This window comes from Choristoneura fumiferana, chromosome Z (genome assembly GCF_025370935.1).
Source record: "Choristoneura fumiferana chromosome Z, NRCan_CFum_1, whole genome shotgun sequence".
Classification (NCBI taxonomy): domain Eukaryota; kingdom Metazoa; phylum Arthropoda; class Insecta; order Lepidoptera; family Tortricidae; genus Choristoneura; species Choristoneura fumiferana.
In genome coordinates this window covers 1,304,881-1,329,129 of record NC_133472.1, presented here as the reverse complement: position 1 = coordinate 1,329,129, position 24,249 = coordinate 1,304,881, and the positions used below count along the sequence as shown (strand labels likewise).

The 24,249-nt window shown below is 41.9% G+C and overlaps 1 protein-coding gene across 1 annotated transcript in view; it reads right to left on the bottom strand.

Annotated features, from left to right (window-relative positions):
- The window catches only part of LOC141440484 (protein crumbs-like), a gene marked incomplete in the record, with an annotated part of 135,785 nt that overhangs the window by 16,540 nt on the left and 94,996 nt on the right, over nucleotides 1–24,249 (bottom strand). The window contains 16 exon segments of the mRNA XM_074105013.1: nucleotides 571–773; nucleotides 1,708–1,836; nucleotides 4,193–4,297; nucleotides 4,943–5,136; nucleotides 5,392–5,562; nucleotides 7,638–7,730; nucleotides 7,963–8,104; nucleotides 9,166–9,334; nucleotides 12,098–12,326; nucleotides 13,366–13,587; nucleotides 14,888–15,130; nucleotides 16,636–16,858; nucleotides 18,097–18,276; nucleotides 19,897–20,086; nucleotides 20,785–20,980; nucleotides 21,162–21,310. Coding sequence (XP_073961114.1) covers nucleotides 571–773; nucleotides 1,708–1,836; nucleotides 4,193–4,297; nucleotides 4,943–5,136; nucleotides 5,392–5,562; nucleotides 7,638–7,730; nucleotides 7,963–8,104; nucleotides 9,166–9,334; nucleotides 12,098–12,326; nucleotides 13,366–13,587; nucleotides 14,888–15,130; nucleotides 16,636–16,858; nucleotides 18,097–18,276; nucleotides 19,897–20,086; nucleotides 20,785–20,980; nucleotides 21,162–21,310 — 2,838 coding nt within the window.

Genomic DNA, 24,249 nt, shown 5'->3' with positions numbered 1-24,249 from the left:
TTGGGCACAAATTTGTGCCTCTGGGAGAGGACAGGTTAAGCCAATTAAATTTGTGTGAGATTACGCTCCAGGAGTGTCGTCGGGAGAAGGTTCTGGTGCACACGGATGTGTGAAGTTCCCAGCCCGTACTGGGCCTGCGTGGGAACTACGGCCCAAGCCGTTTCTGAGAGGAGGCCTGTGCCCAGCAGTGAGCCGACTTATAGGCTGGGATGAAATTAATAGTATTTCATGCAACAGTTGTAGAATACGGGTCAAAAAAGGTGAGTGGCGTGTGTTACGATTTGAGCATAGCGAACATCGTAAGAAGAGACCCCACGAGCTTTTTTTGCCTTATTTATACAACGATGCATACACAATACTTTTGCTACGACTATGTACTTATTAAATAAAATACAAAATTAACGAAAAAAGTAAACTTTAACTTTTTCATACTGTAGTATAAAGTAAGACAAACGATGTTAAAAAAAGGGATTTTTTTTAAGTACTTATGTTGGTTGCCATGAACGCCTCGGGTAAAATGGCTCGTTTTACGCTCATGTTGTACAATCTACTATTATCTGTGTCACTGACCGGCGAGCGTGTCGCGGTGCGCGGCGATACGCAGCGTGGTCCAGTGCGCGTGCGCGTGCGCGGCGCGGCGCAGAGAGCGCTTCTCGGGCAGCGCGCCACGCAGCCGCCACTCCATGCTCGCCTGCTGCTTGTAAACGCCCAATGAGAACCACTCCTCGCCGGAGGCACTCTCGGCGCGGAACAGCGTGCCGCCCACTTTGGTCCTGGGGGGGGATAATAATATGAATATGATCACCGGTTCACTAATGATTCGCAACTAACGTTTGAGAACCAGATTCATTACGCAAACTCTGAAACTGTAAATATTTCAAGATTTGTTTCAGAGTCATTGTGTAAGGTTTATATCAATTCAATTTATGAAAAGTGTAAACAAAGACGCCATTTACCCAACGCCATTTAGTGATGTGAAAACCTAGGTAGCGCGAAATCATTAATTTGTTCAGTAAATCGATTAATTTATTAATTGAATAGATCAAAGTATTTTTGTCTATTTTATTATTTAAAATACTTGATTTAATTCGAAAGACTGTTTATTCAACTATAAAAGCAGTAATTATTTTTTTACTTTTATCGTAAGAAAATAAAAATCGCTTATTAAATCGAGCATCAATCGATTTTTGAAATGTCAAATTTTCAACCATCTCTACACCAGTTGATTATACCATGTTTCATTCAAGAAATAACGTCAGATTTTGACGAAGATTTTTCAAATGAAAATTAAATATTGAAATGAAGTGAATTTTGGTGAAATAAGTGATTATAGATGAATGTGTTATTAATTCGATCCACTGGGTGCTTATACAAGAATTTTGATAAAACCGGTTTGTTTACACTTGATATAAATTAGATTGGTATAAACCATAGAACCCTTTAGGTTAGGTTAGTTTTATAGAAACCCTGAAATATTTTCAGTTTCAGAAATATTAAACAGTTGCGAAATGAATCAGATTGCGGATAAGTGAACCCAATTTGATACTTACTACCATCATGTTTTTTTTTCAAAACCTTCAAACCACCAGTTTAGCTTTTAGAGTTCTCTGAGCAAAGCCGCGAACGGACAGACAGACATGGCGTAGCTACAAGGGTTCCTTTGCCATTTTGGCTACGGAACCCTTAAACCCTCATAAGCTGACATACCTGTATGTGATGGTAATGGAGTCAGGCAAATCGAGGGGCGGCGGCGCGCCAGCGGACCGCGGTATTCGCAGCCGGTAGCTCAGCGTAGTGTTGACGCCGTCGAACGTCGCGTTGGATATGCACTCGTAGCTGGGGGGAGATCACATACTGGCTATTAGCTGTGGCATTAAGCGTGTTAGTGTACCATCAGCCAAACAAGTGGTCTATCAATTGTTAAACAAGTTCCTATCAAATAAATATGTCGCTAAAGTCGAACTTTCAAGTTGACAGACACGTCTATTGGCATTATTGTTTTGTGACATGCAAACGATTATCAACTTTAGGGTGGTATACCACATATTTGGCTGATGGTACCTAGTGGTCATATTTATATTTATGAACTAGATGAAAACCCGGCTTCGCTCGGGTAAAATGTAGACTCTTAATAATATGTTTGAAAAAAAAATTTGCCAGTGTAAAGACTGGTGGGGCTAATCAACTATTTTACCGACACTTTGAGCGTCTCCTGCGTTTCCAAAATTGTCTCTGGCGTTACCAAAAAAGTCGCACTTCCAACAAGATATTTCACGGTTTAATAGGTTGAACTTACGTAGGATGGCATGTATTCATGTACACCATCTATTAAATTACAGAAAAACATGTTTAGTTACAAAAATCTGCAATTGTTTGAAAAATGTCGCGGACAGATTAGTGTGGGTAAAAAAGTTGAATAGCCCTGGTTCGTATTTCGTTCTCCATTGTGACCCCTTAAGGGCCCCATATACGGTACGATGAAAATCGACGAATCGTACCGTATGTGGGGCCCTTAAGAGGTCACAATGGAGAACTAAATACGAACCTGTGACACGTGATGACGTGACACTAACGCCACTTTGATTGACATGTTTACTTCGCAACGCCATTATATACTTAGTAATTTATTCAAGTTTATATTGAAAACACTCGATAATCCGAATTTTTCGCCTACAAGTTGTCGACTCGGATTGACTAATTTTTTACGCTCTTCAATTTGATGTGCATTTCGTTCGAGTCTACCGTAGACCGGTACGAAATTATTAATATAGAAGATAGGCTGTAGATTTTAATAACATTTTCGATTATTTTTAGACGTCCCGTACCACTACTAAATAACATGGAAACGGTAACAGAATCGTCTCATAATGTCAGAAAAAATAATCGGCTAAACGAATTTCTGTTAACAGTTGTTCGGCATATTGACTCACAAGCCAAATGAATAGTCTACTAAAGGTCTCTGCCGTCTGCGTACAAATTCATCGGCGTACCGTTACTCGTCGAAACGTGGTCTGCCAAACAATAATCTGCGTAAAAATTGTCGGCGAATCATTAGGTAACCATGACGAGGATGTTTTTATTTTTTATTTTTAAATATGTGCTTGGGTAAGGTACCAAGTACCTGGCTACCAAGAACGGGCTCGTTTAAAGAAAATAATTATGACACAAAAGAAAAACTAAAATCGGCGGTAGCAACGCAGTCTTTGGATTGTTATTTGACGACCGGATGGCTAAGTGGTTAGAGAACCTGACTACGAAGCTTGAGGTCCTGGGTTCGAATCCCAGCCGGGGCAGATATCTGTGTGAATAACACGAATGTTTATTCTCGGGTCTTGGATGTTTAATATGTATTTAAGTATGTATTTATCTATATAAGTATGTTTATCCGTTGCCTAGTATCCATAGTACAAGCTTTGCTTAGTTTGGGACTAGGTCAATTGGTGTCAAGTGTCCCATGATATTTATTTATATTTATTTATTTATTCTTTGTTTTGTGATAATTTTTTTTTTTATTTCCTCGCAGTGGTCTTGAAAAGCACAATGTTTAGTCTCGGCCAAAAGTGCTTTAGATCCTTCAGGTCAGCCTTCAAATTAACTCGTTCATCTATTGCTTACTTTCCAGCCTCTACAACAATGTACTATTCTTCCATACAAAATAAATTAGCAAGCAATGTATCACTGCATGATCACTACTTTATTTACTTCGCAGTAGCTGACGTGACAGTTGTCACAGATGCTATCTCTCTCGTGTCAAATTATTTTACGCTAGACATAGCCGCCCTTCGCAAGCAGACATCTTTAACAGTGGGTAGACTAGATGCAAGAGCCACAGTAGCCTAGCCGTATAACATGTGGTCGCTCCACATAAAGAGAGATCGTGGGTTCAAACCGGGCTCGCGCCTCCGACTATTTTCAAAATTCGTGCACGAAATTACATTCGAAAACCACGAGCTTTACAGTGAAGGAAATTTGTGTGTATGAAGTTCCCAAAACGCACTGGGCCCGCGTGGTACCTACGCCCGACGCCCCTCATTTTTTTAAACAAACATTCATCATATTATTACTCGCCGGACCGCAACGTTTATTGGCGTGAAGCACTCATTTTCTCTTACTTAATTACCTATATCATTGTAAGAGGAGGCCCAGCATTGGGGCTTATGTATCCTGAGATGACGGTGATGGTGCTACTTACCCCCCATCCAGGTTCCTGCAGTGAGAGTTGAGCGGGCAGGCTTGGAGCTGGCAGAACTCCACCTCGGCGCACTGTTTGCCTTTGTAGCCGCGCGGGCACACGCATCTGCAAAGGTGATGCTAGCTTACTCATAGCGTACTACGCGGGATGTTTAGATAAGTTAAAATGGCGATTTTTAAGGTAAAACTACGATGAGAGTTGTATTTAATGAAATAATCGTATTTAATAATAATATTTATCTACACCCAGGCAGACATACCTACCTAGTTCTCGTTAATGCAGGTCATTCTCAATGGTTCGCGGAACACATGATAGAGGATTTAATATATGGATATAGGTAAAATATTGTATGCAACTGTACGTAATTAGGCCTTAAAACACTCACGTGACCCTATGTGTGTAAACCCACACTCATGTTTTAAGGAGGAGGTTTTTAGTTCGACCAGTTTCGGGCAAATTCTTAGCCCTTTATTGGAGGATTTTTATTTTTTATTTTATTCGACTGGATGCCAAACGAGCAAGTGGGTCTCCTGATGGTAAAAGATCACCACCGCCCATAGACACGTGCAACACCAGGTGGATTGTAGACGCGTTGCCAACCTAGAGGCCACAAGATACGAGGCGTTACTCGACATCAAACGCTATGACAATTGGGGCAGACTCTAGCTTGTCTCTGAATAAAAAAAAACTACGGCTGTCGAATGAAACTAACCATTGACACGATAATTACCAGTTGGGTTATAAACTCACGTGTAGTCGTTCCACGTGACGGTACACGTCGCGTTATGCAAGCACGGGCGGGACGCACACGCGTCGTCGGACACCTCGCCGGGCAGCACGCCGGCCGGGTCGAGCGTGACGTCACCGAACGACGCCGGCAGCCGCAGCCCCTCCACCCGGAGCGGGAAGAACTCCACTATGGTCACGTTCACGCCGTTTGACACCTGTCACGAGAAAGGTACCGTCGTACAGCACCCGAATACTTGGCCATAAAGATTTTCGGAAAGAGACTCGGCTAATTTCGGCTTCGTAGAGCGTTGTCACACTACGTATGTGACGTTTGTCAGCCATAGCACACTCGGCCTCGGCAATAATGCACTATTATGCCCTATATATGTACTGTATAGTATCGTTTTTTTTTTAATACACACAGCAGTCTTAACCTGATTACAGTCCAAATATAAGTAGCTTCGACTTACCTGCACGTCTTGTATGACACCCTTGAAGTAGTCCGCATCGGTGGGCTCGCGCGGGGCGGGCGCGGGCGCGGGCGAGGTCGCGGGCGCGGCGGCGGCGGCGAGAGCGGGCGCGGGAGAGGTCGCGTCAGCGGGAGGCTGGGGCGCCGGCGGCGGGCCTCCTAAGTATAACATCTGTAGGGAGATAAATGACAGCTATTATAAGGTTATAGGAAAATACAAACTGAGACATGGATGCACAGAAAAACCAGAAAAAGAGACCAGCACTGGGAATCGAGCCCAGGTCCTCAGCAATCCGTGCTGCGTGCTATAATATAACCCCTACACCACTGCTGGACAGGAATCTAGACACGAATTTTTCCTATGCATACACATCTCAGGTTGCTTATTTCTACTATGCTACTTAAGCAGCAGCACTAGCGACATCTATGTTGCGTCGATAGACGTCACATTCTTTCGGAACTAACAGCTCACCCAGACAAGAGATGTCGCTACTAAGCAATAAATAGTTATACCTAAGATTTGTCACGGACCTACCGGTTCTATTTAGTTCGAAAGATTTAAAAGTCCAAGAATCTGTTTCACCACTTGTCGACTAACTTTAAGCGACGGATACAGTGTTCCGAATAAACAAAGACGGCATTGCTTTTATTTGACACTTAAAGTTAGTCGACAAGTGGTGAAACAGGCCCTAAATATGCCTTCGCAGCGAAAAAGTGTAGTATTTGGCGCTACGGCGCGGTACTGAGAAAGTGGTGCCATCTCTTTCTGCCTTACGCTGATTGCCAGCAGTCTCAGTCATGATTCAAAATTTCTGAGTTGATACGTTTCGGCGCGGTCGAAGTATAAGGCGTTTCTAAACTTCTAAACCTTCGTTCTATTCTACATAGAACGAAATATATATATTTGTAGAATTATGAGTATGGTCCTTGTATGGTCATTACTACGTGTGGTTTATTAAGGATTGGCATTACAGCACTTACGAAACGTGGCGCGCTTGACAGAGCCTGAGATCTGGACGCGGGAAAAGCGATCGTCAATTGTCAGTTAGTAAAAGAAGTCTGGCCCGAGTCGACAGTCTCAGGAACTGTTACGTGTTTCTTTGTAGCTAACTAGGCTTAGGCGCAGCCTAAGGTATCGCCAATATTTGGAACAATTATATTTTTTCTTTTAGAAATATAAAATTTTACTCGCAAATGTGATGAACATGAATCTTTAAGATCTTTTTTTAAGGAAACAGATATCCTAACCCTGCCGTCGCTTTATGTTTTTGAAATAATCATGTATGTTAGGAAGAACATATGTGATTTTCCCACTAACGTCGATAAGCCAAAGGCTACTAGAAACACAGGGAAGCTTAAAGTGCCATCTTACAGACTGGCTAAAACCAAAAAGTCTTTTCTGGGAAATTGCATACGTTTTTATAATAAAATTCCAAAAAATATTATAAATGAAACGGATACAAAATTCAGATCTATTGTCAAGAAGACATTAATATCAAAGGCGTATTATAAAGTTAATGATTATATCATGGACAGGGATATTTGGAAATAATTCCGATCCGCATTAGCGATCCCTTCAAATAGCGAACCTACTGTGTTAAAAATAAAGCTGTGTTAAATACTTGTGATGTATACATATCATTTAATAATATTGTAAATCTGTTTTAAAAAAAAAATATATACCTCGTTGAGTTTCTTGCCGGATTCTTCTCAGCAGAGGTTTTTCCGAACCGGTGGTAGTTTTTTTTGACATTCATAAGTGCTTGTTATAGCCTAAATTGAATAAAGATATTTTGACTTTGACTTTGACTTTGAACAAAACATCGACTCATAAAAACCCTCAGCCTTCGACTTCGGGCTTCTAATACTCTCGTTGGTAATTCCTTATTTACCGCCCTAAAGACACAATGTACTATTACCTAAACATTTCAAAGTCAAAAAGTCAAAGTCAAAATATCTTTATTCAATTTAGGCTATAACAAGCACTTATGAATGTCAAAAAAAATCTACCACCGGTTCGGAAAAACCTCTGCTGAGAAGAATCCGGCAAGAAACTCAACGAGGTATATATTTTTTTTTTAAAACAGATTTACAATATTATTAAATGATATGTATACATCACAAGTATTTAACACAACTTTATTTTTAACACAGTAGGTTCGCTATTTGAAGGGATCGCTAATGCGGAATTTCACCACTAAACCTATTAACTGTCTAGTGAACTGTCGCATATTATACCGCATATACCTGAGCGTCGAGCTGCTTCGCTGCCGATATGGACTTCCTGAAGTACTCTGTCCCATTCAGTTTTACTTGCACCAGAGTAGAATTCCTGACGACCTGCAAAAAAAATGGTTTGTGATACTACAAAAAGCTCCGTTTAGGGTGTAGGTTTATCTTTGTCATTTCGACGGCCGGCCGTCAGTCTAGTATTTAGACATCCTAACCATGAAGCTTGATATTTCATGCTGCCGGCCGGCCGTCGCGGGCTCTCGGTCTATGCGTCAACGCCTCAACGCTTTACATGTTTGGAGCGTCGCGGGCTCTTGGTCTATGTATCAACGCCCCTTACCTGTATGAGATGTAAGTGTCCGTTGTCGAGCCGCGTGCCGCCGACCGTATAGTCCTCCGGGGTCTGGTTGAACCGCAGATGGACGAGCAGCTCGCCTCCCTTCAGCGAAGCGCCGACCAGCGTCTCGTCCGTCTGCCCGTATCTGGCAACACGATGAATATAGTAGATTGATAACCAAGGGTGTAAAGTGACCCATTTCACCCGAGATATTTCTGGCGCTACACACACACTAACCAATCAATCAATCACTAATGTGACAACCCCTGACGAAGCGGAAATTGGCAGTCTCGATTTTACATCAAATAAATACTGCACCTTTATGGACTTAATTAGTTTACGTCAAAATTAATGACATGTGAACTTCGGATATCTATACGAGTAGAAAGCTGTTGCAACTACTAGCAAAAGGATAGTTCCCGCTTTTTCCTAAAGATGTCATCGTACAATTTAAAGTTTTGGGGGGTTTCAACAACTCTTTATTATGTATTTTCATCTAAACGCGTCCGTGCTCTATTGCACCTGTACAACGACTGACAAACGTCACATAAGTAGTGTGACAACGCTCTACGAAGCCGAAATTAGCAGAGTCTCTTTTCAAAGACCGATGTGCAATCTTTATGGCCGGGTACATACTGTAGCTGAAAATGTAAAGAAAATCTTTTTCTTTGACTTTGACGCTTAATCTCCTTTGTCCAGTCGAATAAACATACAGTCAACCCTATTAAAAGGCTGTCTTGTCAGACTACTTAAGACTGGCATGTATTTTTATAAAAGTTTATTGAAGTCTCTGTGATTTTTCCCATTTACTCTACTACCTTTTGCAGGTGGTAGGACCTAGTGCAAGGTCCGCTCGGATTGCTACCACCATCTTGCTCGCTAATCCTGCCGTGAAACAGCAGTGCTTGCACTGTTGCGTTTCGGCGTGGAGAGTAAGACAGCCGGTGAAATTACTGGCACTTGAGGTATCCCATCTTAGGCCTCTAGATTGGCAACGCATCTGCAATACCCCTGCTGTTGCAGATGTTTATGGGCGGTGGTGATCTCTTACCATCAGGAGACCCACTTGCTCGTTTGTCATCCAGTAGTAAAAAAAAACTACCCATCTTCTTAGTGTGTGACAGCGCCTTTACGAAGCGGAAATTAGCAGAGTCTCGAGCCAAGACCGTTGTGCAATCTTTATGGCCGGGTACTGTATGTACGCACCTGGGCACAGAGCCGAGATGGAAGATCTGTCCGGTGGGCTTGCGCGTGCGCACGAACATAGAGATATCGAGCGCGGCGTGCACGGCTCGGCGCGCGCCCTCGCGCACCGCCACCGTCACGATGGAGCGAGGCGTCGCCGACTCCTGCCCGAACGTCGCCGCCGTGTAGTCTGGGGCACGATAACAAAACGGTGAAGCAAGAATGAAGGGATGATAGATACATCCTTGCGGGTTCTCGCGTACTTTAACCTCCTGAAGCCCACCATATAAATATTTTGAACAATTAGACAAAGCAATTAGAATCTAACAGCCTTATTCATAAAAAATCCTTAATTGAGTTTTGATCGGTCTGTTACTTAGCAGACTGATTAGGCTTGTTAGACGGTTGTCAAGAAGTATGATTCATAAACGCTTGCTAGCAGTCTGCTAGTTGTTGAGCTGCTGATAGACGGATTAGGCGCGTTATGTTGGCCGCCTTGACAAATCAAAGACAAAAAATGGCCTAATCGATAATTAAAAAAAAAATTGACAGCAGTGACAGCAAATTAGCAGGAAAAAAATAAAAAGCGAGATGTTTGTTTTCCCGCCATTTCCAATCCGCATGTTTATGTTGTGCAAAAAGCCATAATTATGTTAATCATCCTATTTTTTTTTTCTTATTTATTGTTAATTTATTGTTGCTAATTTAGAGGATTTTTAAATACAAATACCTGAAAATAATTTTTCCTGTTTTTTTTTAATCTTTGCGTAGCCCTGCCTCCACTATAAATATCTTCGGTATGGTTTTTTGCTCTTGTCAAAGTCAGCTGTTCATACTTGTGGCGGCCATTTTGTGACTTAGCAGGGAGATAAAGAAGGGTCTACGGTCCTCTAACTTTAGCAGAGCCTTGATCGACTGATTAGCGCTAACAGACGTTTATGAATCATGTTTTTTAGCATCGGGCCTTCAAGGAGCCTTCAAGGAGGCTCTAACTTTTTATGAATAAGGCTGTAATTGTTTCGAGAATAAAGTCAAACTGCCGTCAAACTGCCATGGTGTAAAACAATACAAACAAAAGAAATTGTACTTTGTTACATTGTCATAGATTCCTAATTCCCTTGAACTTATAGTGTACATTCTACTGCACATTGGGCCGCACGAGGTTATAAAGAACCAAATAACACTAAGAATAACGGCCGAATGTATTTTATAAAGTACAAATTGTTCATTAAAAAAGAAAGTTACGAATTTTAATATAATATCCAAAATAACAAAGCTGGTGAACCAAGTCTAAGGCGTCAGTATATAAGACTGTTAAAAAAGTCAGGTCCCAGGAGGATAAGCTAAAGTAATACCAACGAGAAGAAATAAATAAGTTTTTTGTAAAAAAAAAAAAAACATTTTCAATTTCAAGTCGATGCTATTAACCGTTGAAGAGTTCCGTCCCGCGGAGACGATCCTGGCCGGACTACCAGGATGTGACTACCAGATTATTGTATTGTCACGCAATTTACATGAGTATACCAAATTTCAAGTCAAGCCAACTACTGGAAGTTGGTCGAATTTAACTTGCAAGATTTGATTACAGACAGACAACGGGACAGGTGAAACTATATTAAATGATATAGTACCAGATAACCCGCTTTTAAATCGAGTTTAGCTCGACATGTTTCAGGATAATCCGTAGCCCTTCTTAGGCACAACGCGACTCGGCGGCTGCTGCAACAACACGGCGCACTGCGAGTCGCGTTGCCCTTAAGAAGGGCTACGGTTTAGCCCGAAACATGTCGAGCTAAACGCTATTTAAGACGTGAGTTATCCGTTACAATAGCATTTAATATGAGTGAGTCTCACGGTAGTTTTATGTTCAGGTGAAACTGAATAAAAGCTTGTAATGAGGGCGATTCGTTCCTGAGTCGTCATATTCCTAATAACTCGTAGTCATATTCCTAATTTGACACTTTCCTAATTGGTCATTTTCCTAATTCATCATATTCCTGATTCGTTATATTCTTAATTCGTCAGTGTAGGTACGTCAAATGAAATTACGAACACGTGCTTACAGTCGGTTAGGATAAGCTTTTTTTTTTTCAAAGAAAATTAACCTTAACCTAACCGACAAAAGAATTAATTTTGTGCAGGCAAATGTACATGGTATGACGAGCAAGGAATATAACGAATTAGGAATATGACGAGTTAGGAATATCACCAGTTACGAAAGTGTCGAATTAGGAATGTGACGAATCGGGAACAAATCATGAGGGCTAATTGGCAGGCGAAATATCGCTAGATGGCGTTAGTATCGTCAGGTTTTCTGACGCTACGATTTTGCTTGCAATGAGGGCTATCGCGAATGAATTCGCCGCTAGAGGCGCTAGTGTAGCGTGAAGTCTCCGAAATGTCAAATCTCATAGTTTTTGGGTGAGCTACGCGGGTTTATTTATAATTAGAATAATTTTGTGAGTATTTTGCAATATTTGAAATTAATTATGGCAAATATGCGTTCCGGTCAATGAATGTCTGTGTTTTGAGACAGTTTTGTCTTTCGGAAACCTTTGTCCTCCCTTTCTTCCGAATAAAACAGGGACTATGCAACACTGTGGCATGCTGGATATTTTTATGGTACGGTTTTAAGGTGTATTAAATATGATTTTAATCTAAACTTTGTTTTCACGCCCGTAATAACAGACTTTCAAAACCATACTTAAAAACCTCACGCAACAGTGCGCCATCTAGTGAGACAAAAAACGATAGCCCTCATTGACTCATTAAGTTAAAAAACTAAGGGCCTGTTTCACCATCTATTGATTGGTGTTAACTGACGGCCGTTACTATTCGAACAAAACAAATAGAGACGGCATCACATTTAACCGTCATTTAACCCTAATCAATGGATGGTGAAACAGACCCTTAGTACAATAAAAATGAAACACGCAAGTCCGTATGCACTGACTGTACTGGCACGTGGTCCCCAGGTGCGGCCGCGGGCAGGTGCACACGAACGTGGTCCAGGCGTCCTCGCAGGCGCCGCCCGAGCGGCACGGGTTCGGCGAGCACTGCGGCGTGCGCGGGCACGACGCGAGCACGCCGTGCAGCTGCGCGCGCGCCGCCGCGCCCGGCTCCGGCTCCGCGTCCTCCGGCGCCTCGGCCGGGTACGTCGCGTTCGAGTCTTCCGGCAACACCTGGGGGTTACGGCTCATGTTTTTTCATCTCTCCTGTTCGGAAAGTTTAATTTTCATGGGTAGATAGCCGGGTGGGAAATTGCGTTTTCATCTCTAGGGTGGAAAGTATTTTTTTTTTATTTTTCGATTAGCCACGGAGTCGAATATAATTGAGTCACGTCAATGACACTTTTTTTTCACGTTTCGGCATGGCCATCTAGATGCACGTCGTGACCAAGGAGCTTATATACAACACGGAGGTTGAACGCCGAACATCCGTTTGAAAACAAGAAATTTGATCTTTATTACGTCACGAACATATTTTCCTTCTCTTTCTTTTATTAGGTTAAGAAAGAGATGAAAGCCATTCGTGAAATGTGAAAGAAAGAGATGATATAGAAGTCAAACTTCTTCGTTCGGCGTTCAACCACCAGTTTTGTATATAAGCTCCTTGGTCGTGACCAACTCTATTTTTTTTAAAGTCGGCCGTGGCAAGTGGCCAGTCGAAAAGGTACCGTTGGAGGTTGGATATAAGTAAATTCAATTTATTATTATTCTCCTTTTTTATATTATACTTTCCTCACAGTCGAAATGAAATATTTTTTCACACCTCTCCTTCAGAAAAGTAACTTTTCCTCCCTGACGAGATCCCGGAGCAAAGTGCAACTTTTCTGTTCAAGGCTTTTCTAAGTATTTTATTTGTTTTTGAAGTTGATAATTGCAAAGCCACGCCATTTTCTATGCTGGTTGTTCTTTAATAATATTTAGATTTTTTTTTTCAACTCTTAATGCTCGGTGTGTAAAGTTGTATGAGCCACTCGGGAGCAAAATTATTTTCATCTTGGGCGTTAACACTTGAATCCTTCATTACGCTCAGGATTCTACTTTAGAATCCCTTTCGCTACATTCTGGATTCAATGTACGGCCCCGCCGTAAATACACCATTTTGCTCCCTTGTGACACAAATAACTATTATTTACCGAGGATTCTACCCCATTTTAAAAGAGACATAAAAACCACTGTTTTATCCTCTTTTGCTATACATAATTAATCTACTCACCCATTGGTTATTCACGACGACATCCTGGAAGCATCCCACGAAGAAGTTCGGCCCGTGAGTCAGTTTCTCGTAACTCGAGCCGGCGGTGCCGAGTCGCGTGGACGGGAACGACGTGACCGACGTGTTAGTGCCTTGGCTGACCTCGTTCTGGCTTATCGGGTATATGGTCTGCTCCTCGTTCGCAGCCAGCACTAGGTGCGTCGAGTTTATCGTTACGAACACCTGGGGGGAGAATATGCATGGAACGGGCGCGCCAAAGTGCGCATTTTTCGCAAGTCATACTGTATAATGTCTTAAACTTTCGTGATTTTCACTCATAGTCAAAATACGACGCACAGAACTATCACGCTAAATATTTACCTCGACGTTTCGGCAACATTACAGTACGAGTAGAGTGGTCGTGAGTAGTGGTGTTACTCATGTGTGTTAGCGTGATAAGTCCTGTGCGTGGTATTTTAGTCATACTGTAGTTTGTCCGAATTGTTGTTTGTCATATTTTTTCCCCACTGAAACCGTATTTTTTTTTTAATTTTTAAACTGTTCTATAGAAAACTGTAGGTTAGGTAAGTTTTTTTATAACAATTATTAGATTTAGAGAAAAAAAGAGTCATGACAAACGATACATTCTGACTTTCGACAAATATATGCAAGCCGACATGGACTGGCCGCCTTACACATGCTCGTTGCTAGCATGCTAATAAACACTTACTTCGAAGAAATTTTAATCATTGATTTTTGTTAGAAATATAAATTTTTGTTTAGATATTAATATCATAGAATAACAAATCGAATATTCATTATTCTCATATTATGTGTTAATATAAAACTTATTACCAAGAAAAACACGCAATTCGTTTTCTGATGTGGTCGCAATTCTAACCTTAATTCAGATCTATTGTCAAGAAGACATTAATATCTAAGGTGTATTATAATAATGATTATATCATGGATATTTGGAAATAATTCCGATCCGCATTGGCGATCCCTTCAAATAGCTAACCTACTGTGTTAAATATAAAGTTGTGTTAAATACTTGTGATGTATAGATATCATTTAATAATATTGTAAATCTGTTTAAAAAATATACCTCGTTGAGTTTCTTGCCGGATTCTTCTCCGAAAAGGTGGTAGATTTATTTTGACATTCATAAGTGCTTGTTATAGCCTAACCTAAATTGAATAAAGATATTTTGACTTTGACTTTGACTTACCTAACCTACTTTTCTCGTAGCGAGTCGTTTTTGACGGGGTCACTGTTCTAACCTAACCTAACCTAACCAACTTTTCTAGTAGCATTTTTAACCTATTCTAATATATTTGACCGAACAAAAAATTTGTTAAAAAAAAATAAAGTTTGATAAATAATAAAATGATAAGTATTATAAAATTCACAGAATAGTTTAAATAGTCGTCGTAACAAATAACATTCGAAGTAAAAACACAAGCACCAAATATTATACGAAACATTTTCTGCGAAACGAAATTCTACGAAATTTCTGCCTGCGAAAGAAGGGTACACCAACCTTTTGCCACTTGCTGTCATTCAAGTTTGAGCCAATAAAAACCCCCTCCCACTTGTTGAGAAGCGAGGAGTGCAAGTTCAGACGTCCGTTGGACAGCTCCAGGAAGAAGTAAGTCAGCCCCCGGCCCATGGCGAGCAGACCGTTCCCGAGGGTCGTCTTGAAACGGAAGGAGATGTCGTAGCCTTCCTCGCGGGGCGTGTTCACCTCCGCGTAGCTCCGCTTCTCCAAAGACATTGTTGTCACCTGTAATACGGTATTTGACAACTCCTGATTTTGCCATATCTTAATATTATTATGAAAATATAGATACAGATAGTGTTTAGAGAAGAGAAAATTTAAATCGGTTGAAAATTGGATTTATAGTGATTTTTTGATAAATCTGTATACCTGTCTCTTTCTCAAACGCTTTTCTCTATGCAGCAAGTATGAAGGTACTGGCGTGTAACGTCGCATGCCAGTATGTCTTTCTCTGTCTAATCTTGAATTTCAAACCTATATAACTTTGTTATTTGTAAAGGTAGCTCAAATATTGTTTTTCTATTCGATAACAGGTATTGTGTAGTTTTAATTTATAAATCATATACAAAATAGTCAAATACCGTATTGCGTAGATTCATCATCATCATCATCAGTCTATAGCAGTCCACTGTTGCACATAAGAATCCCCCAATGAGCGCCATTGTACCATCAGCCAAATGTGGTCTACCACCCTAAAGTTGATAATCGTTTGCATGTCACAAAACAATAATGCCAATAGACGTCTCTGCCAACTTCAAAGTTCGACTTTAGCGACATAGTCATTTGATAGGAACTTGTTTAAAAATTGATAGACCACTTATTTGGCTGATGGTACCCTGTCCAGGGATGTTATTTATATAATATTTCGGATCTGGATATGGATATGGATATAATGTCAAACATACTACCGGTTCCGTTTACGTTTACGGATATTAAATTAATGCGGATTATCCGATAGTTTTGGTTACGGATATTGGATTTTTAAGGAAGTGTAAAATTGAAATACAAATAGGAATATAAATGATTTGACTTTAATTGTAATATTTACGAGTAAAACCTGCTTTCAAATAAAAAAACCGCATTCAAATCGGTCCACCCGTTTGAGAGCTACGGTGCCACAGACAGACACACATAGCGGTCAAACTTATAACACCCCTCTTTTTGCGTCGGGGGTTAGCAAAAATACAAAAAGATAGCCTTTAATCATGGACGGATCCTGGACAAGGCATGAGAAATATGGCTCCTACTTTTAGGTTAAGGCGGGATTTTTATAAAAGTTCATTAACCCCTACATTAGAAAGCAGGTCTCACGAACTTTTATAGAACCCGCATATAGTAAGCTGAAGAGGGTCGAAAGTCTGTACATGGAAGATATTCGAAAAAAAGTTGGCTGGGGATACTTAGAATCGATAACAGAACACGTTCCAACAATTTTTAGAATTTTTGTCTGTTTGTCTGTTTATCTGTTTATCTGTTTGTCGTTTATTTGACCGCGCATCACGTGAGAACGGCTGAACGGATTTTTATGCAAACTTTACTAATCTGACGAGAAAATCCCCGGCCAGGTTATAGGCTATAAAAATCCGACCCTTAGGGTATAAAAATTCAACCCTTAAAAGTGGAGGTAGCTAGCTACTACATTCGTGTGTAATATGCATTATATACCTACCTAATTGTTGGCAGTAAACGCATTTTCTTTCCTTCTTTCTTTCTTTCTCCTCCCGGCTTACCTTCTCGCACGTGGTCCCATGGTGTCCGGGCGCGCACGTGCAGTTGAACCGGTGCTCTGTCTCGCGCCAGAGCCAGGGCAGGCACGTGCCGTTGTTCCGGCACGGCTGCGCCCGGCAGCCCTCCAGCACGACCGAGCAGTTCCGCCCGCCCCAGCCGGGCTCGCAGTCGCAGTAGTACGTCGCCTGCCTGTCGTAGCAGCGCCCGTGGGCGCATGGGAGGTATCTGAGGGGATAACGGGGAAATAGGGATGACGACTGGGTTAAAAATATATCATTTTGTTTAGTCCGACACTTGGATTATGGAAAAATATAGGACATGTATTTTTTCTAGGGATGTTCGATATCGATTCGATTAATCGAATTGGTCGGTTACCAATAAATAATAACAGTACAGCCATAGGTGCCCTGTATTTTTTACATTTCTTACGTGTGCACTACGGGGGTTCGCGGCCCGACGTACATCGCGCCTGAGGCACTCGTCCACGTCAGCCCCGCGACTCGCGGCCGGCACGCAGCACATTGTGCCCCAACGTACAGTGGGAGTAGGAAAACCTTCGTCAGTTATTAAATTGATTCCTTTATACAGTCATAGACTCCTAGTACGTTTTGAAACCAAAGCACTAAGTAGACAAGGGCATATCTAATTATACTTATTTGACGTGATAATAAGGGTCATATACACCTCTAACATATATCTAGTTTCATATCAATACCAAATCGCGTATGAATTCGGCGCTAGAGGCGCTAGTGTAGCGTGAGATCTCCGAAATGTCAAATCTCATAGTTTTTGGGCGAGCTACGCGGGTTTATTTATAATTAGAATAATTTTGTGAATATTTTGCAATATCTGAAATTAATTATGGCAAATATGCGTTCCGGGGCAATGAATGTCTGTGTTTTGAGACAGTTTTGCCTTTCGGAAACTTTTGTCCTCCCTTTTTCCGAACAAAACGGGACTACGCAACACTGTGGTTGCTCAATATTTTTATGGTACGGTTTTAAGGTGTATTAAATATGATTTTAATCTAAACTTAGTTTTCACGCCCGTAATTACAGACTTTGAAAGCCACACTTAAAAACCACACGCAACAGTGGGCGCCATCTAGAAAGACAAAAAACGATAGCCCACATTGGTAAAGCACATTATCGCTCATACTGAGCAAAGGGAAATAGATCAGATCTATTGTCAAGAAGACATTAATATCAAAGGCGTATTATAAAGTTAATGATTATATCGCGGACAGGGATATTTGGAAATAATAAAATAAATAATTCCGGTGGTAGATTTTTTTCGACATTCACTTGCTGCAGCCTAAATTGAATAAAGATATTTTGACGTTGACTTTGACTTTCAGATCTTAACGTGACGAACCTTCTGTTACTCCGACTGTACCCGAGGCGCTCGTCCGCGTCAGCCCCGCGACTCGCGGCCGGGACGCCGCCCAGCGCCCCCCAACGTACCTGAGGCACTCGTCTATCTCTATCTCGCAGTGCTGCCCCTCGTAGCCGGGCGCGCAGTCGCAGTGGTACTGCCCGACGCCGTCCACGCACTTCCCGTGCCGGCAGGGGCCCGACGCGCACTCATCCACGTTGATCTCGCAGCGGGGGCCCGTCGTGCCGGCCACGCATATGCACTCGTATCTGTGGGAGAGGAAATATGAAGATAACAAATATAACAAGCGATTACTTAACACAGGGTTTCTCAAACTTATGGCTCCACGTACCCCTGTTAACGTTTCTAGACGATAGCGAACCCCTACCCCCCCCCCCCCCCCAAGTAATAAAATTGGCTGTTGGAGAAACTAAAAATTAAAAGTACAAGGACTCCAAAAACCATAATCATCTTGCTAGTCTTGCAGCCTGGTGGTTTTTGGAGTCACGTAAACCTTGTCGCGAACCCCCTACCGTCGAATAGCGAACCCCTAGGGGATCGCGTACCCCACTTTGAGTATCCCTGACTTAACAGAACTAAATTATTGTTATTAATTTATGACGGTGGAAGCATTCTACACTTCCACTGAACGTAGATATAGTTTAGATATAGTTAGTGTTTAGTATTGTAACTAAGGGACCTGTATTTTTATTATTATTATTTTTTGTATTTTTTTTTCTTTAATTGTATAATATAGTTTTTAAGTGTTTTATTTGTAATTATATTATTATGAAAAAATTACTTTCTGCCAAGTTCCTTGCGGCGCATTCTTCTTGGCAATGATGGTCTTTCCGAAAGCGCTGGTAGTTTGAAAAATGACGTGTAAAAGTGCCCATTGCGGCCTATTTACTGAATAAACCATTTGAATTTTTTGAATTTTAGAACAGGGATTATTATTGCAATTTTCTACCGTCATAGTGCAACACTAGCACAAACCGTAAACAGTTTTTTGAGTTGAAAATACAAACTGAAATATAGATGCACAGAAAAAACAGAAAAATAAGACCATCACTGGGAATCGAACCCAGGTCCTCGGTAATCCGTACCGCGTGCTATACCGCTACACCACTGATGGTCAACGGTACCGACACGAATTTCCCCTATGCACCTCATATCTCAGCTTGTGTTTCTTACTTAGTCACTTAAGCAGCGACGCTAGCGACATCTATGCCGTAAGCCCTCAAACTTTTTCGGCATTCCTTTGGAACTAACCGCTCACCCGGACAAGAGATATCGTTTCTAAGCAATCAAATTAAGATTACGGGGGGGGGGGGGGGGGGGGTTTACGGGATGACCGTAAAAGTAAAAATTTGGAATTGAAATAAAAAATACAAAAAGATTCCAAAAAACCAATCTTAGTTTTTTGAGTATCTTAAATGTCCGTAGGATGAATTATTTCATTTTTTTTTTAAATATAGCTCTATCGTTACTATCGATGTAAATATCATGTTAGGATCGTCTCCGCAGGATGGAACTCTTCATCACTTAATAGCGTCGACTTGAAATTTGGTATGCAAATGTAGTTTGGGCGACAATGCAGTACAGTCAGCAAAAAAGCTTGTAGTAAAAATTATTAATTACTAGCTTATGCCCGCGACTACGTCTGCGCGGATCTAGGTTATCGCGCGGTGGCGCCCTCTTACCGGAATAAAAAGGTATCCTATGTTGATCCTTGGGGTTCAAACTACCTATTTACCAAATTTCATCAAAATCGGTTTAGTGGTTTCGACGTGAAAGGGTAACAGACAGACAGACAGACAGACAGACAGACAGAGTTACTTTCGCATTTATAATATTAGTAGGGATGTTTAGGTTATTAGTTAGCTTACCCAGCGGCGTGCTCCGCGCTGAACGGCTGGTAGAACACAGCCGGCAGCAGCATCTGCGGCTGCCCGCCCAGCTGCAGCGGCGGCGCGTCCGCGGCGCGGTACAGGCTCGCGTTGCTTCGCTCCACACACACGCCGTCATACTTGCACGGGGAGCTCTCGCACTCGTTTATGTCTATCTCGCAGTTCTTGCCTGGAAAGACAGGTTATTTGTGTAAGAGAGCAAAGTTGATTTCGAATTCCGAGTAAGCGAAGGGTTCTATAATTGAATCACTCGCTACGCTCGTGATTTTAGATTTGAATTCTGAGTGCAGCGAGTGATTCAAGCACACGAGATGCAAAAAAACTTTGGTCTCGTGTGACATACACAAACTTTCACCTCAGCAGCGAGAACATATACTGAAGGTACAAATAAAACCACATTTATCTGAAATTTGGAATCGACAAAAGGAAAATTAGGTACGTGTTCGATATATTTTGAAAATCTCACAGACGAACTATTTACATATTTAGAAATCGAGACTATTGTGATGCTGTTTTACAATACTAAGTCAACTCACTGTCATTTTGCAATACAATGTCAACTGTCACTGTGTGACTGTGTGTGTGTGTTGTATTGCAGAATTAATCAGGATTAACACACTATTGCATAAAAGCGTCCGTTTACAGTTCTTTCGTTGAGTCCCATTGCTCCTAAGAAGAAGGGCTACGGATTAGCCCGAAACATGTCAAGCTAAACTCGATTTAAGACGTGAGTTATCCGGGTCAATATGAATATGAATCTAAATTTAAAAAAAGGCGACTAGCCGTGTTCTTTCCGTGAACCCTTCATATCATGTAATATACGTTGATATAGTTCGAATACTGGGGGAAGGGGGGAGGGTAACTGACCGCTGTATCCCGGATAGCAGTCGCACCGGTAGTCGTTCACGTGGTCCCGGCAGGTGCCTCCGTTCCGGCACGGCGCCGGCGCGCACTCGTCGATGTTGACGGCGCAGTGCGGCCCCGTATAGCCGGTGTTGGAGCAGTCGCACGTGAAGCTGTTCAGGCCGTCTATGCAGCGGCCGCCGTGCTGGCACGGTTGGGACTGGAAAACACGTCATAGATGGACAGGTCATCGCAAAAAAACTGGCCGAGAGCGTGTCGGACACGCCCGAAATAGGGTTCAAAAACAGAGACATTTGACATTTCGGAGACCTCACGCTACACTGGCGCCTCTAGCGGCGAATTCATACGCGATAGCCCTCATTGCCGCTTGGTGTACGCACCTCGCAGTCGTCGATGTTGAGGTCACAGGTGGCGCCTGTGAGCCCCTCCTGGCAGATGCAGGAGTAGCTCGCCACTCCGTCCACGCAGGTCGAGCCGGCCGCGCAAGGCATAGATTCGCACTCGTTTATGTTCACCGAGCAATCCTTCCCTATACACAAAAAACACAGGTCACTCGAGCATTTCAACCGTTTCATTTTTGTGGACACTTCTGTAAAAACCGGCCAAGAGCGTGACGTACACGCCCAAAATAGGGTTCCGTGTCCATTACGAAAAAATTAAGTCATATTTTTCCAAGGATTTCGTATTTTATAGGGAATCATCCAAGTTTAGGTATATTTTATACCTTAGGCTGCTATTTACTCTTAAACTAATAATAATTCTCAAGAAAACTTAGCCGTTATAGTTTTCCTTGAAAGTTTGATATACTTACTACCATCCTGAATTTTTTCAAATTTTTCTGCCCACCCGTTTAGATTTTAGAGGGGGGGAGACGATCGATTTTCATGAAAATTTGTACTAAACCCCTAATGGTTTTAAAAGACCTATCCAACGATACCCCACACTATAGGGTTGGATGAGAAAAAAAATCACCCCCACTTTACGTCTATGGGAGGTACCCGAAAAAAAATTTTTTATTGTACCATTTTGTCGGCATAGTGTACATATATATCCGTGCAAAATTACAGCTTTGTAGCATTGATAGTCCCTGAGCAAAGCCGTGGACGGACAGACAGACAGACATGGCGAAACTATAAGGGTTCCGTTTTTGCCATTTTGGCTCCGGAACCCTAAAAAAGGCCGAAGGTTCCATGGACGTACCCACGGTGGGGCGATTTGGGTGCAGTTGCCCCAACGTGCTCTTGGACCTGCTAAGAATTTTTAGGCAAAATAAAATTATAATGAGAAAATTATATATTCATTTGGGTAATACGGTATTTGACTATTTTGTATATGTTTTATAAATTAAAACTACACAATGCCTGTTATCGAATAGAAAAACCATTTTTAAGCTACCTTTCATCCCAGCCTATATACGTCCCACTGCTGGGCACAGGCCTCCTCTCAGAACAAGAGGGCTTGGGCCATAGTTCCCACGCGGGCCCAGTGCGGATTGGGAACTTCGCACGCACCATTGAATCGCTTCGCTGGTTTGTGCAGGTTTCCTCACGATGTTTTCCTTCACCGCAAAGCTCGTGGTAAATTTCAAATGTAATTCCGCACATGAATTTCGAAAAACTCAGAGGTGCGAGCCGGGGTTCGAACCCACGACCCTCTGCTTGAGAGGCGATAGGTCAAACCATTAGGCCACCACGGCTACCTACCTAAGCCACTAAGCCTAAGCTACCTTTACAAATAAAAAAGTTATAAAGGTTTGAAATTCAAGATTAGACAGAGAAAGACATACTGGCATGTGACGTCACACGCCAGTACCGCCATACTTGCTGCATAGAGAAAACCGTTTGAGAAAGAGACAGGTATATAGATTTTTCAAAAAATCACTATAAATCCAATCCAAACCCAAACACTATCTGTATATCTATATTTTCATAATAATATTAAGATATGGCAAAATCAAGAGTTGTCAAATACCGTATTAGAATTATTACCGCGCGAAACAATACAGTAGGTATCGATGTACCGACTGCGCATGCGCCGAGGTTGAGCCGAGTTATTTTCGTTTTCCGAACCGAAAATAAAAAGCATTTTTAATTTCAAAACGTTTTCGCTGCGATTCCATCAGAGATGTGCGTGGTTACGTCGTGAGGAATCTGTTTGTCATCACGTCAACCAATAGAAACTATTCATTTCCCGATCCTCGCTCCGCTGAGCTGTTTCCACTAGAGCTATGCTGAGCGGGGATAGAAAATGAAACGTTTCTATTGGTTCATACCTGCTCTCGCAAAACGACCTGTACCTAAAAACACCTTCGGTAGAAGTGCTGAAGAAGAGACCGTATTATCTAACGCGCTGACGTTCGCGATCGCATTCCTCATCTCTTTCCACCCTCGTCTTAAACCGTGAGACAGAAAGAAGTGGTGAAAACGATTGTGATTCCAAATGTCTCTTAAGCCGAGTTTAGACTTGCAAGAAAAATCGTGCAAGCATTACATCGCGGCGCTCGATTGACCACTACAAACTCGTTGGCTTTACGGCCTCGCAACGTAATGCATAGTCGTGGTGGCCTAGTGATAGTCGTGGTGGCCTAGTGATAGTCGTGGTGGCCTAGTAATAGTCGTGGTGGCCTAGTGATAGTCGTGGTGGCCTAGTTATAGTCGTGGTGGCCTAGTGGTTTGACCTATCGCCTCTCAAGCAGAGGGTCGTGGGTTCAAACCCCGGCTCGCACCTCTGAGTTTTTCGAAATTCATGTGCGGAATTACATTTGAAATTTACCACGAGCTTTGCGGTGAAGGAAAACATCGTGAGGAAACCTGCACAAATCTGCGAAGCAATTCAATGGTGTGTGTGAAGTTCCCAATCCGCACTGGGCCCGCGTGGGAACTATGGCCCAAGCCCTCTTGTTCTGAGAGGAGGCCTGTGCCCAGCAGTGGGACGTAAATAGGCTGGGATGATGAATGTAATGCAACTTGCACGATTTCTCTTGGCTTTAGTTCAAAAATGTCGCTGTCAACACAGCCTGCGAGAAACACGTCACCGTGCCCCAGTTTATTTATACAGGGTGTCCCAGAAGTACCACGTCACAGTGACACCAGAGGTAGGCCAGCTCAAGAGGAACCTAACCAACCTAACATGACCCCAGTAAAAGTTGCACGGTTTTCGAGTTATTACCGAAATAAAGATTTTTGGGGATACTCCCCTTTGTCAGTCATTTTTAGTACCAGCATCGACTTGGAAAGCTCTTAATAACAGTTTTTTATGTGTATCGAATCGTGAATAGTTACTTCAGAAGTGCAGTGTGTTATTTTGTCAGTAACTACCGTAAAATGCTGAAAAAAACTTAATTAATCTTGATTTAAGTTGTCTCAAAAATAAAAATTTCAACTTTAACCATCTGCCATGAAAAAAAATTACTAGAAACGAAACAAACAAATAACGCCAATAAATTAGACATGTTATGCAGATTCAGAA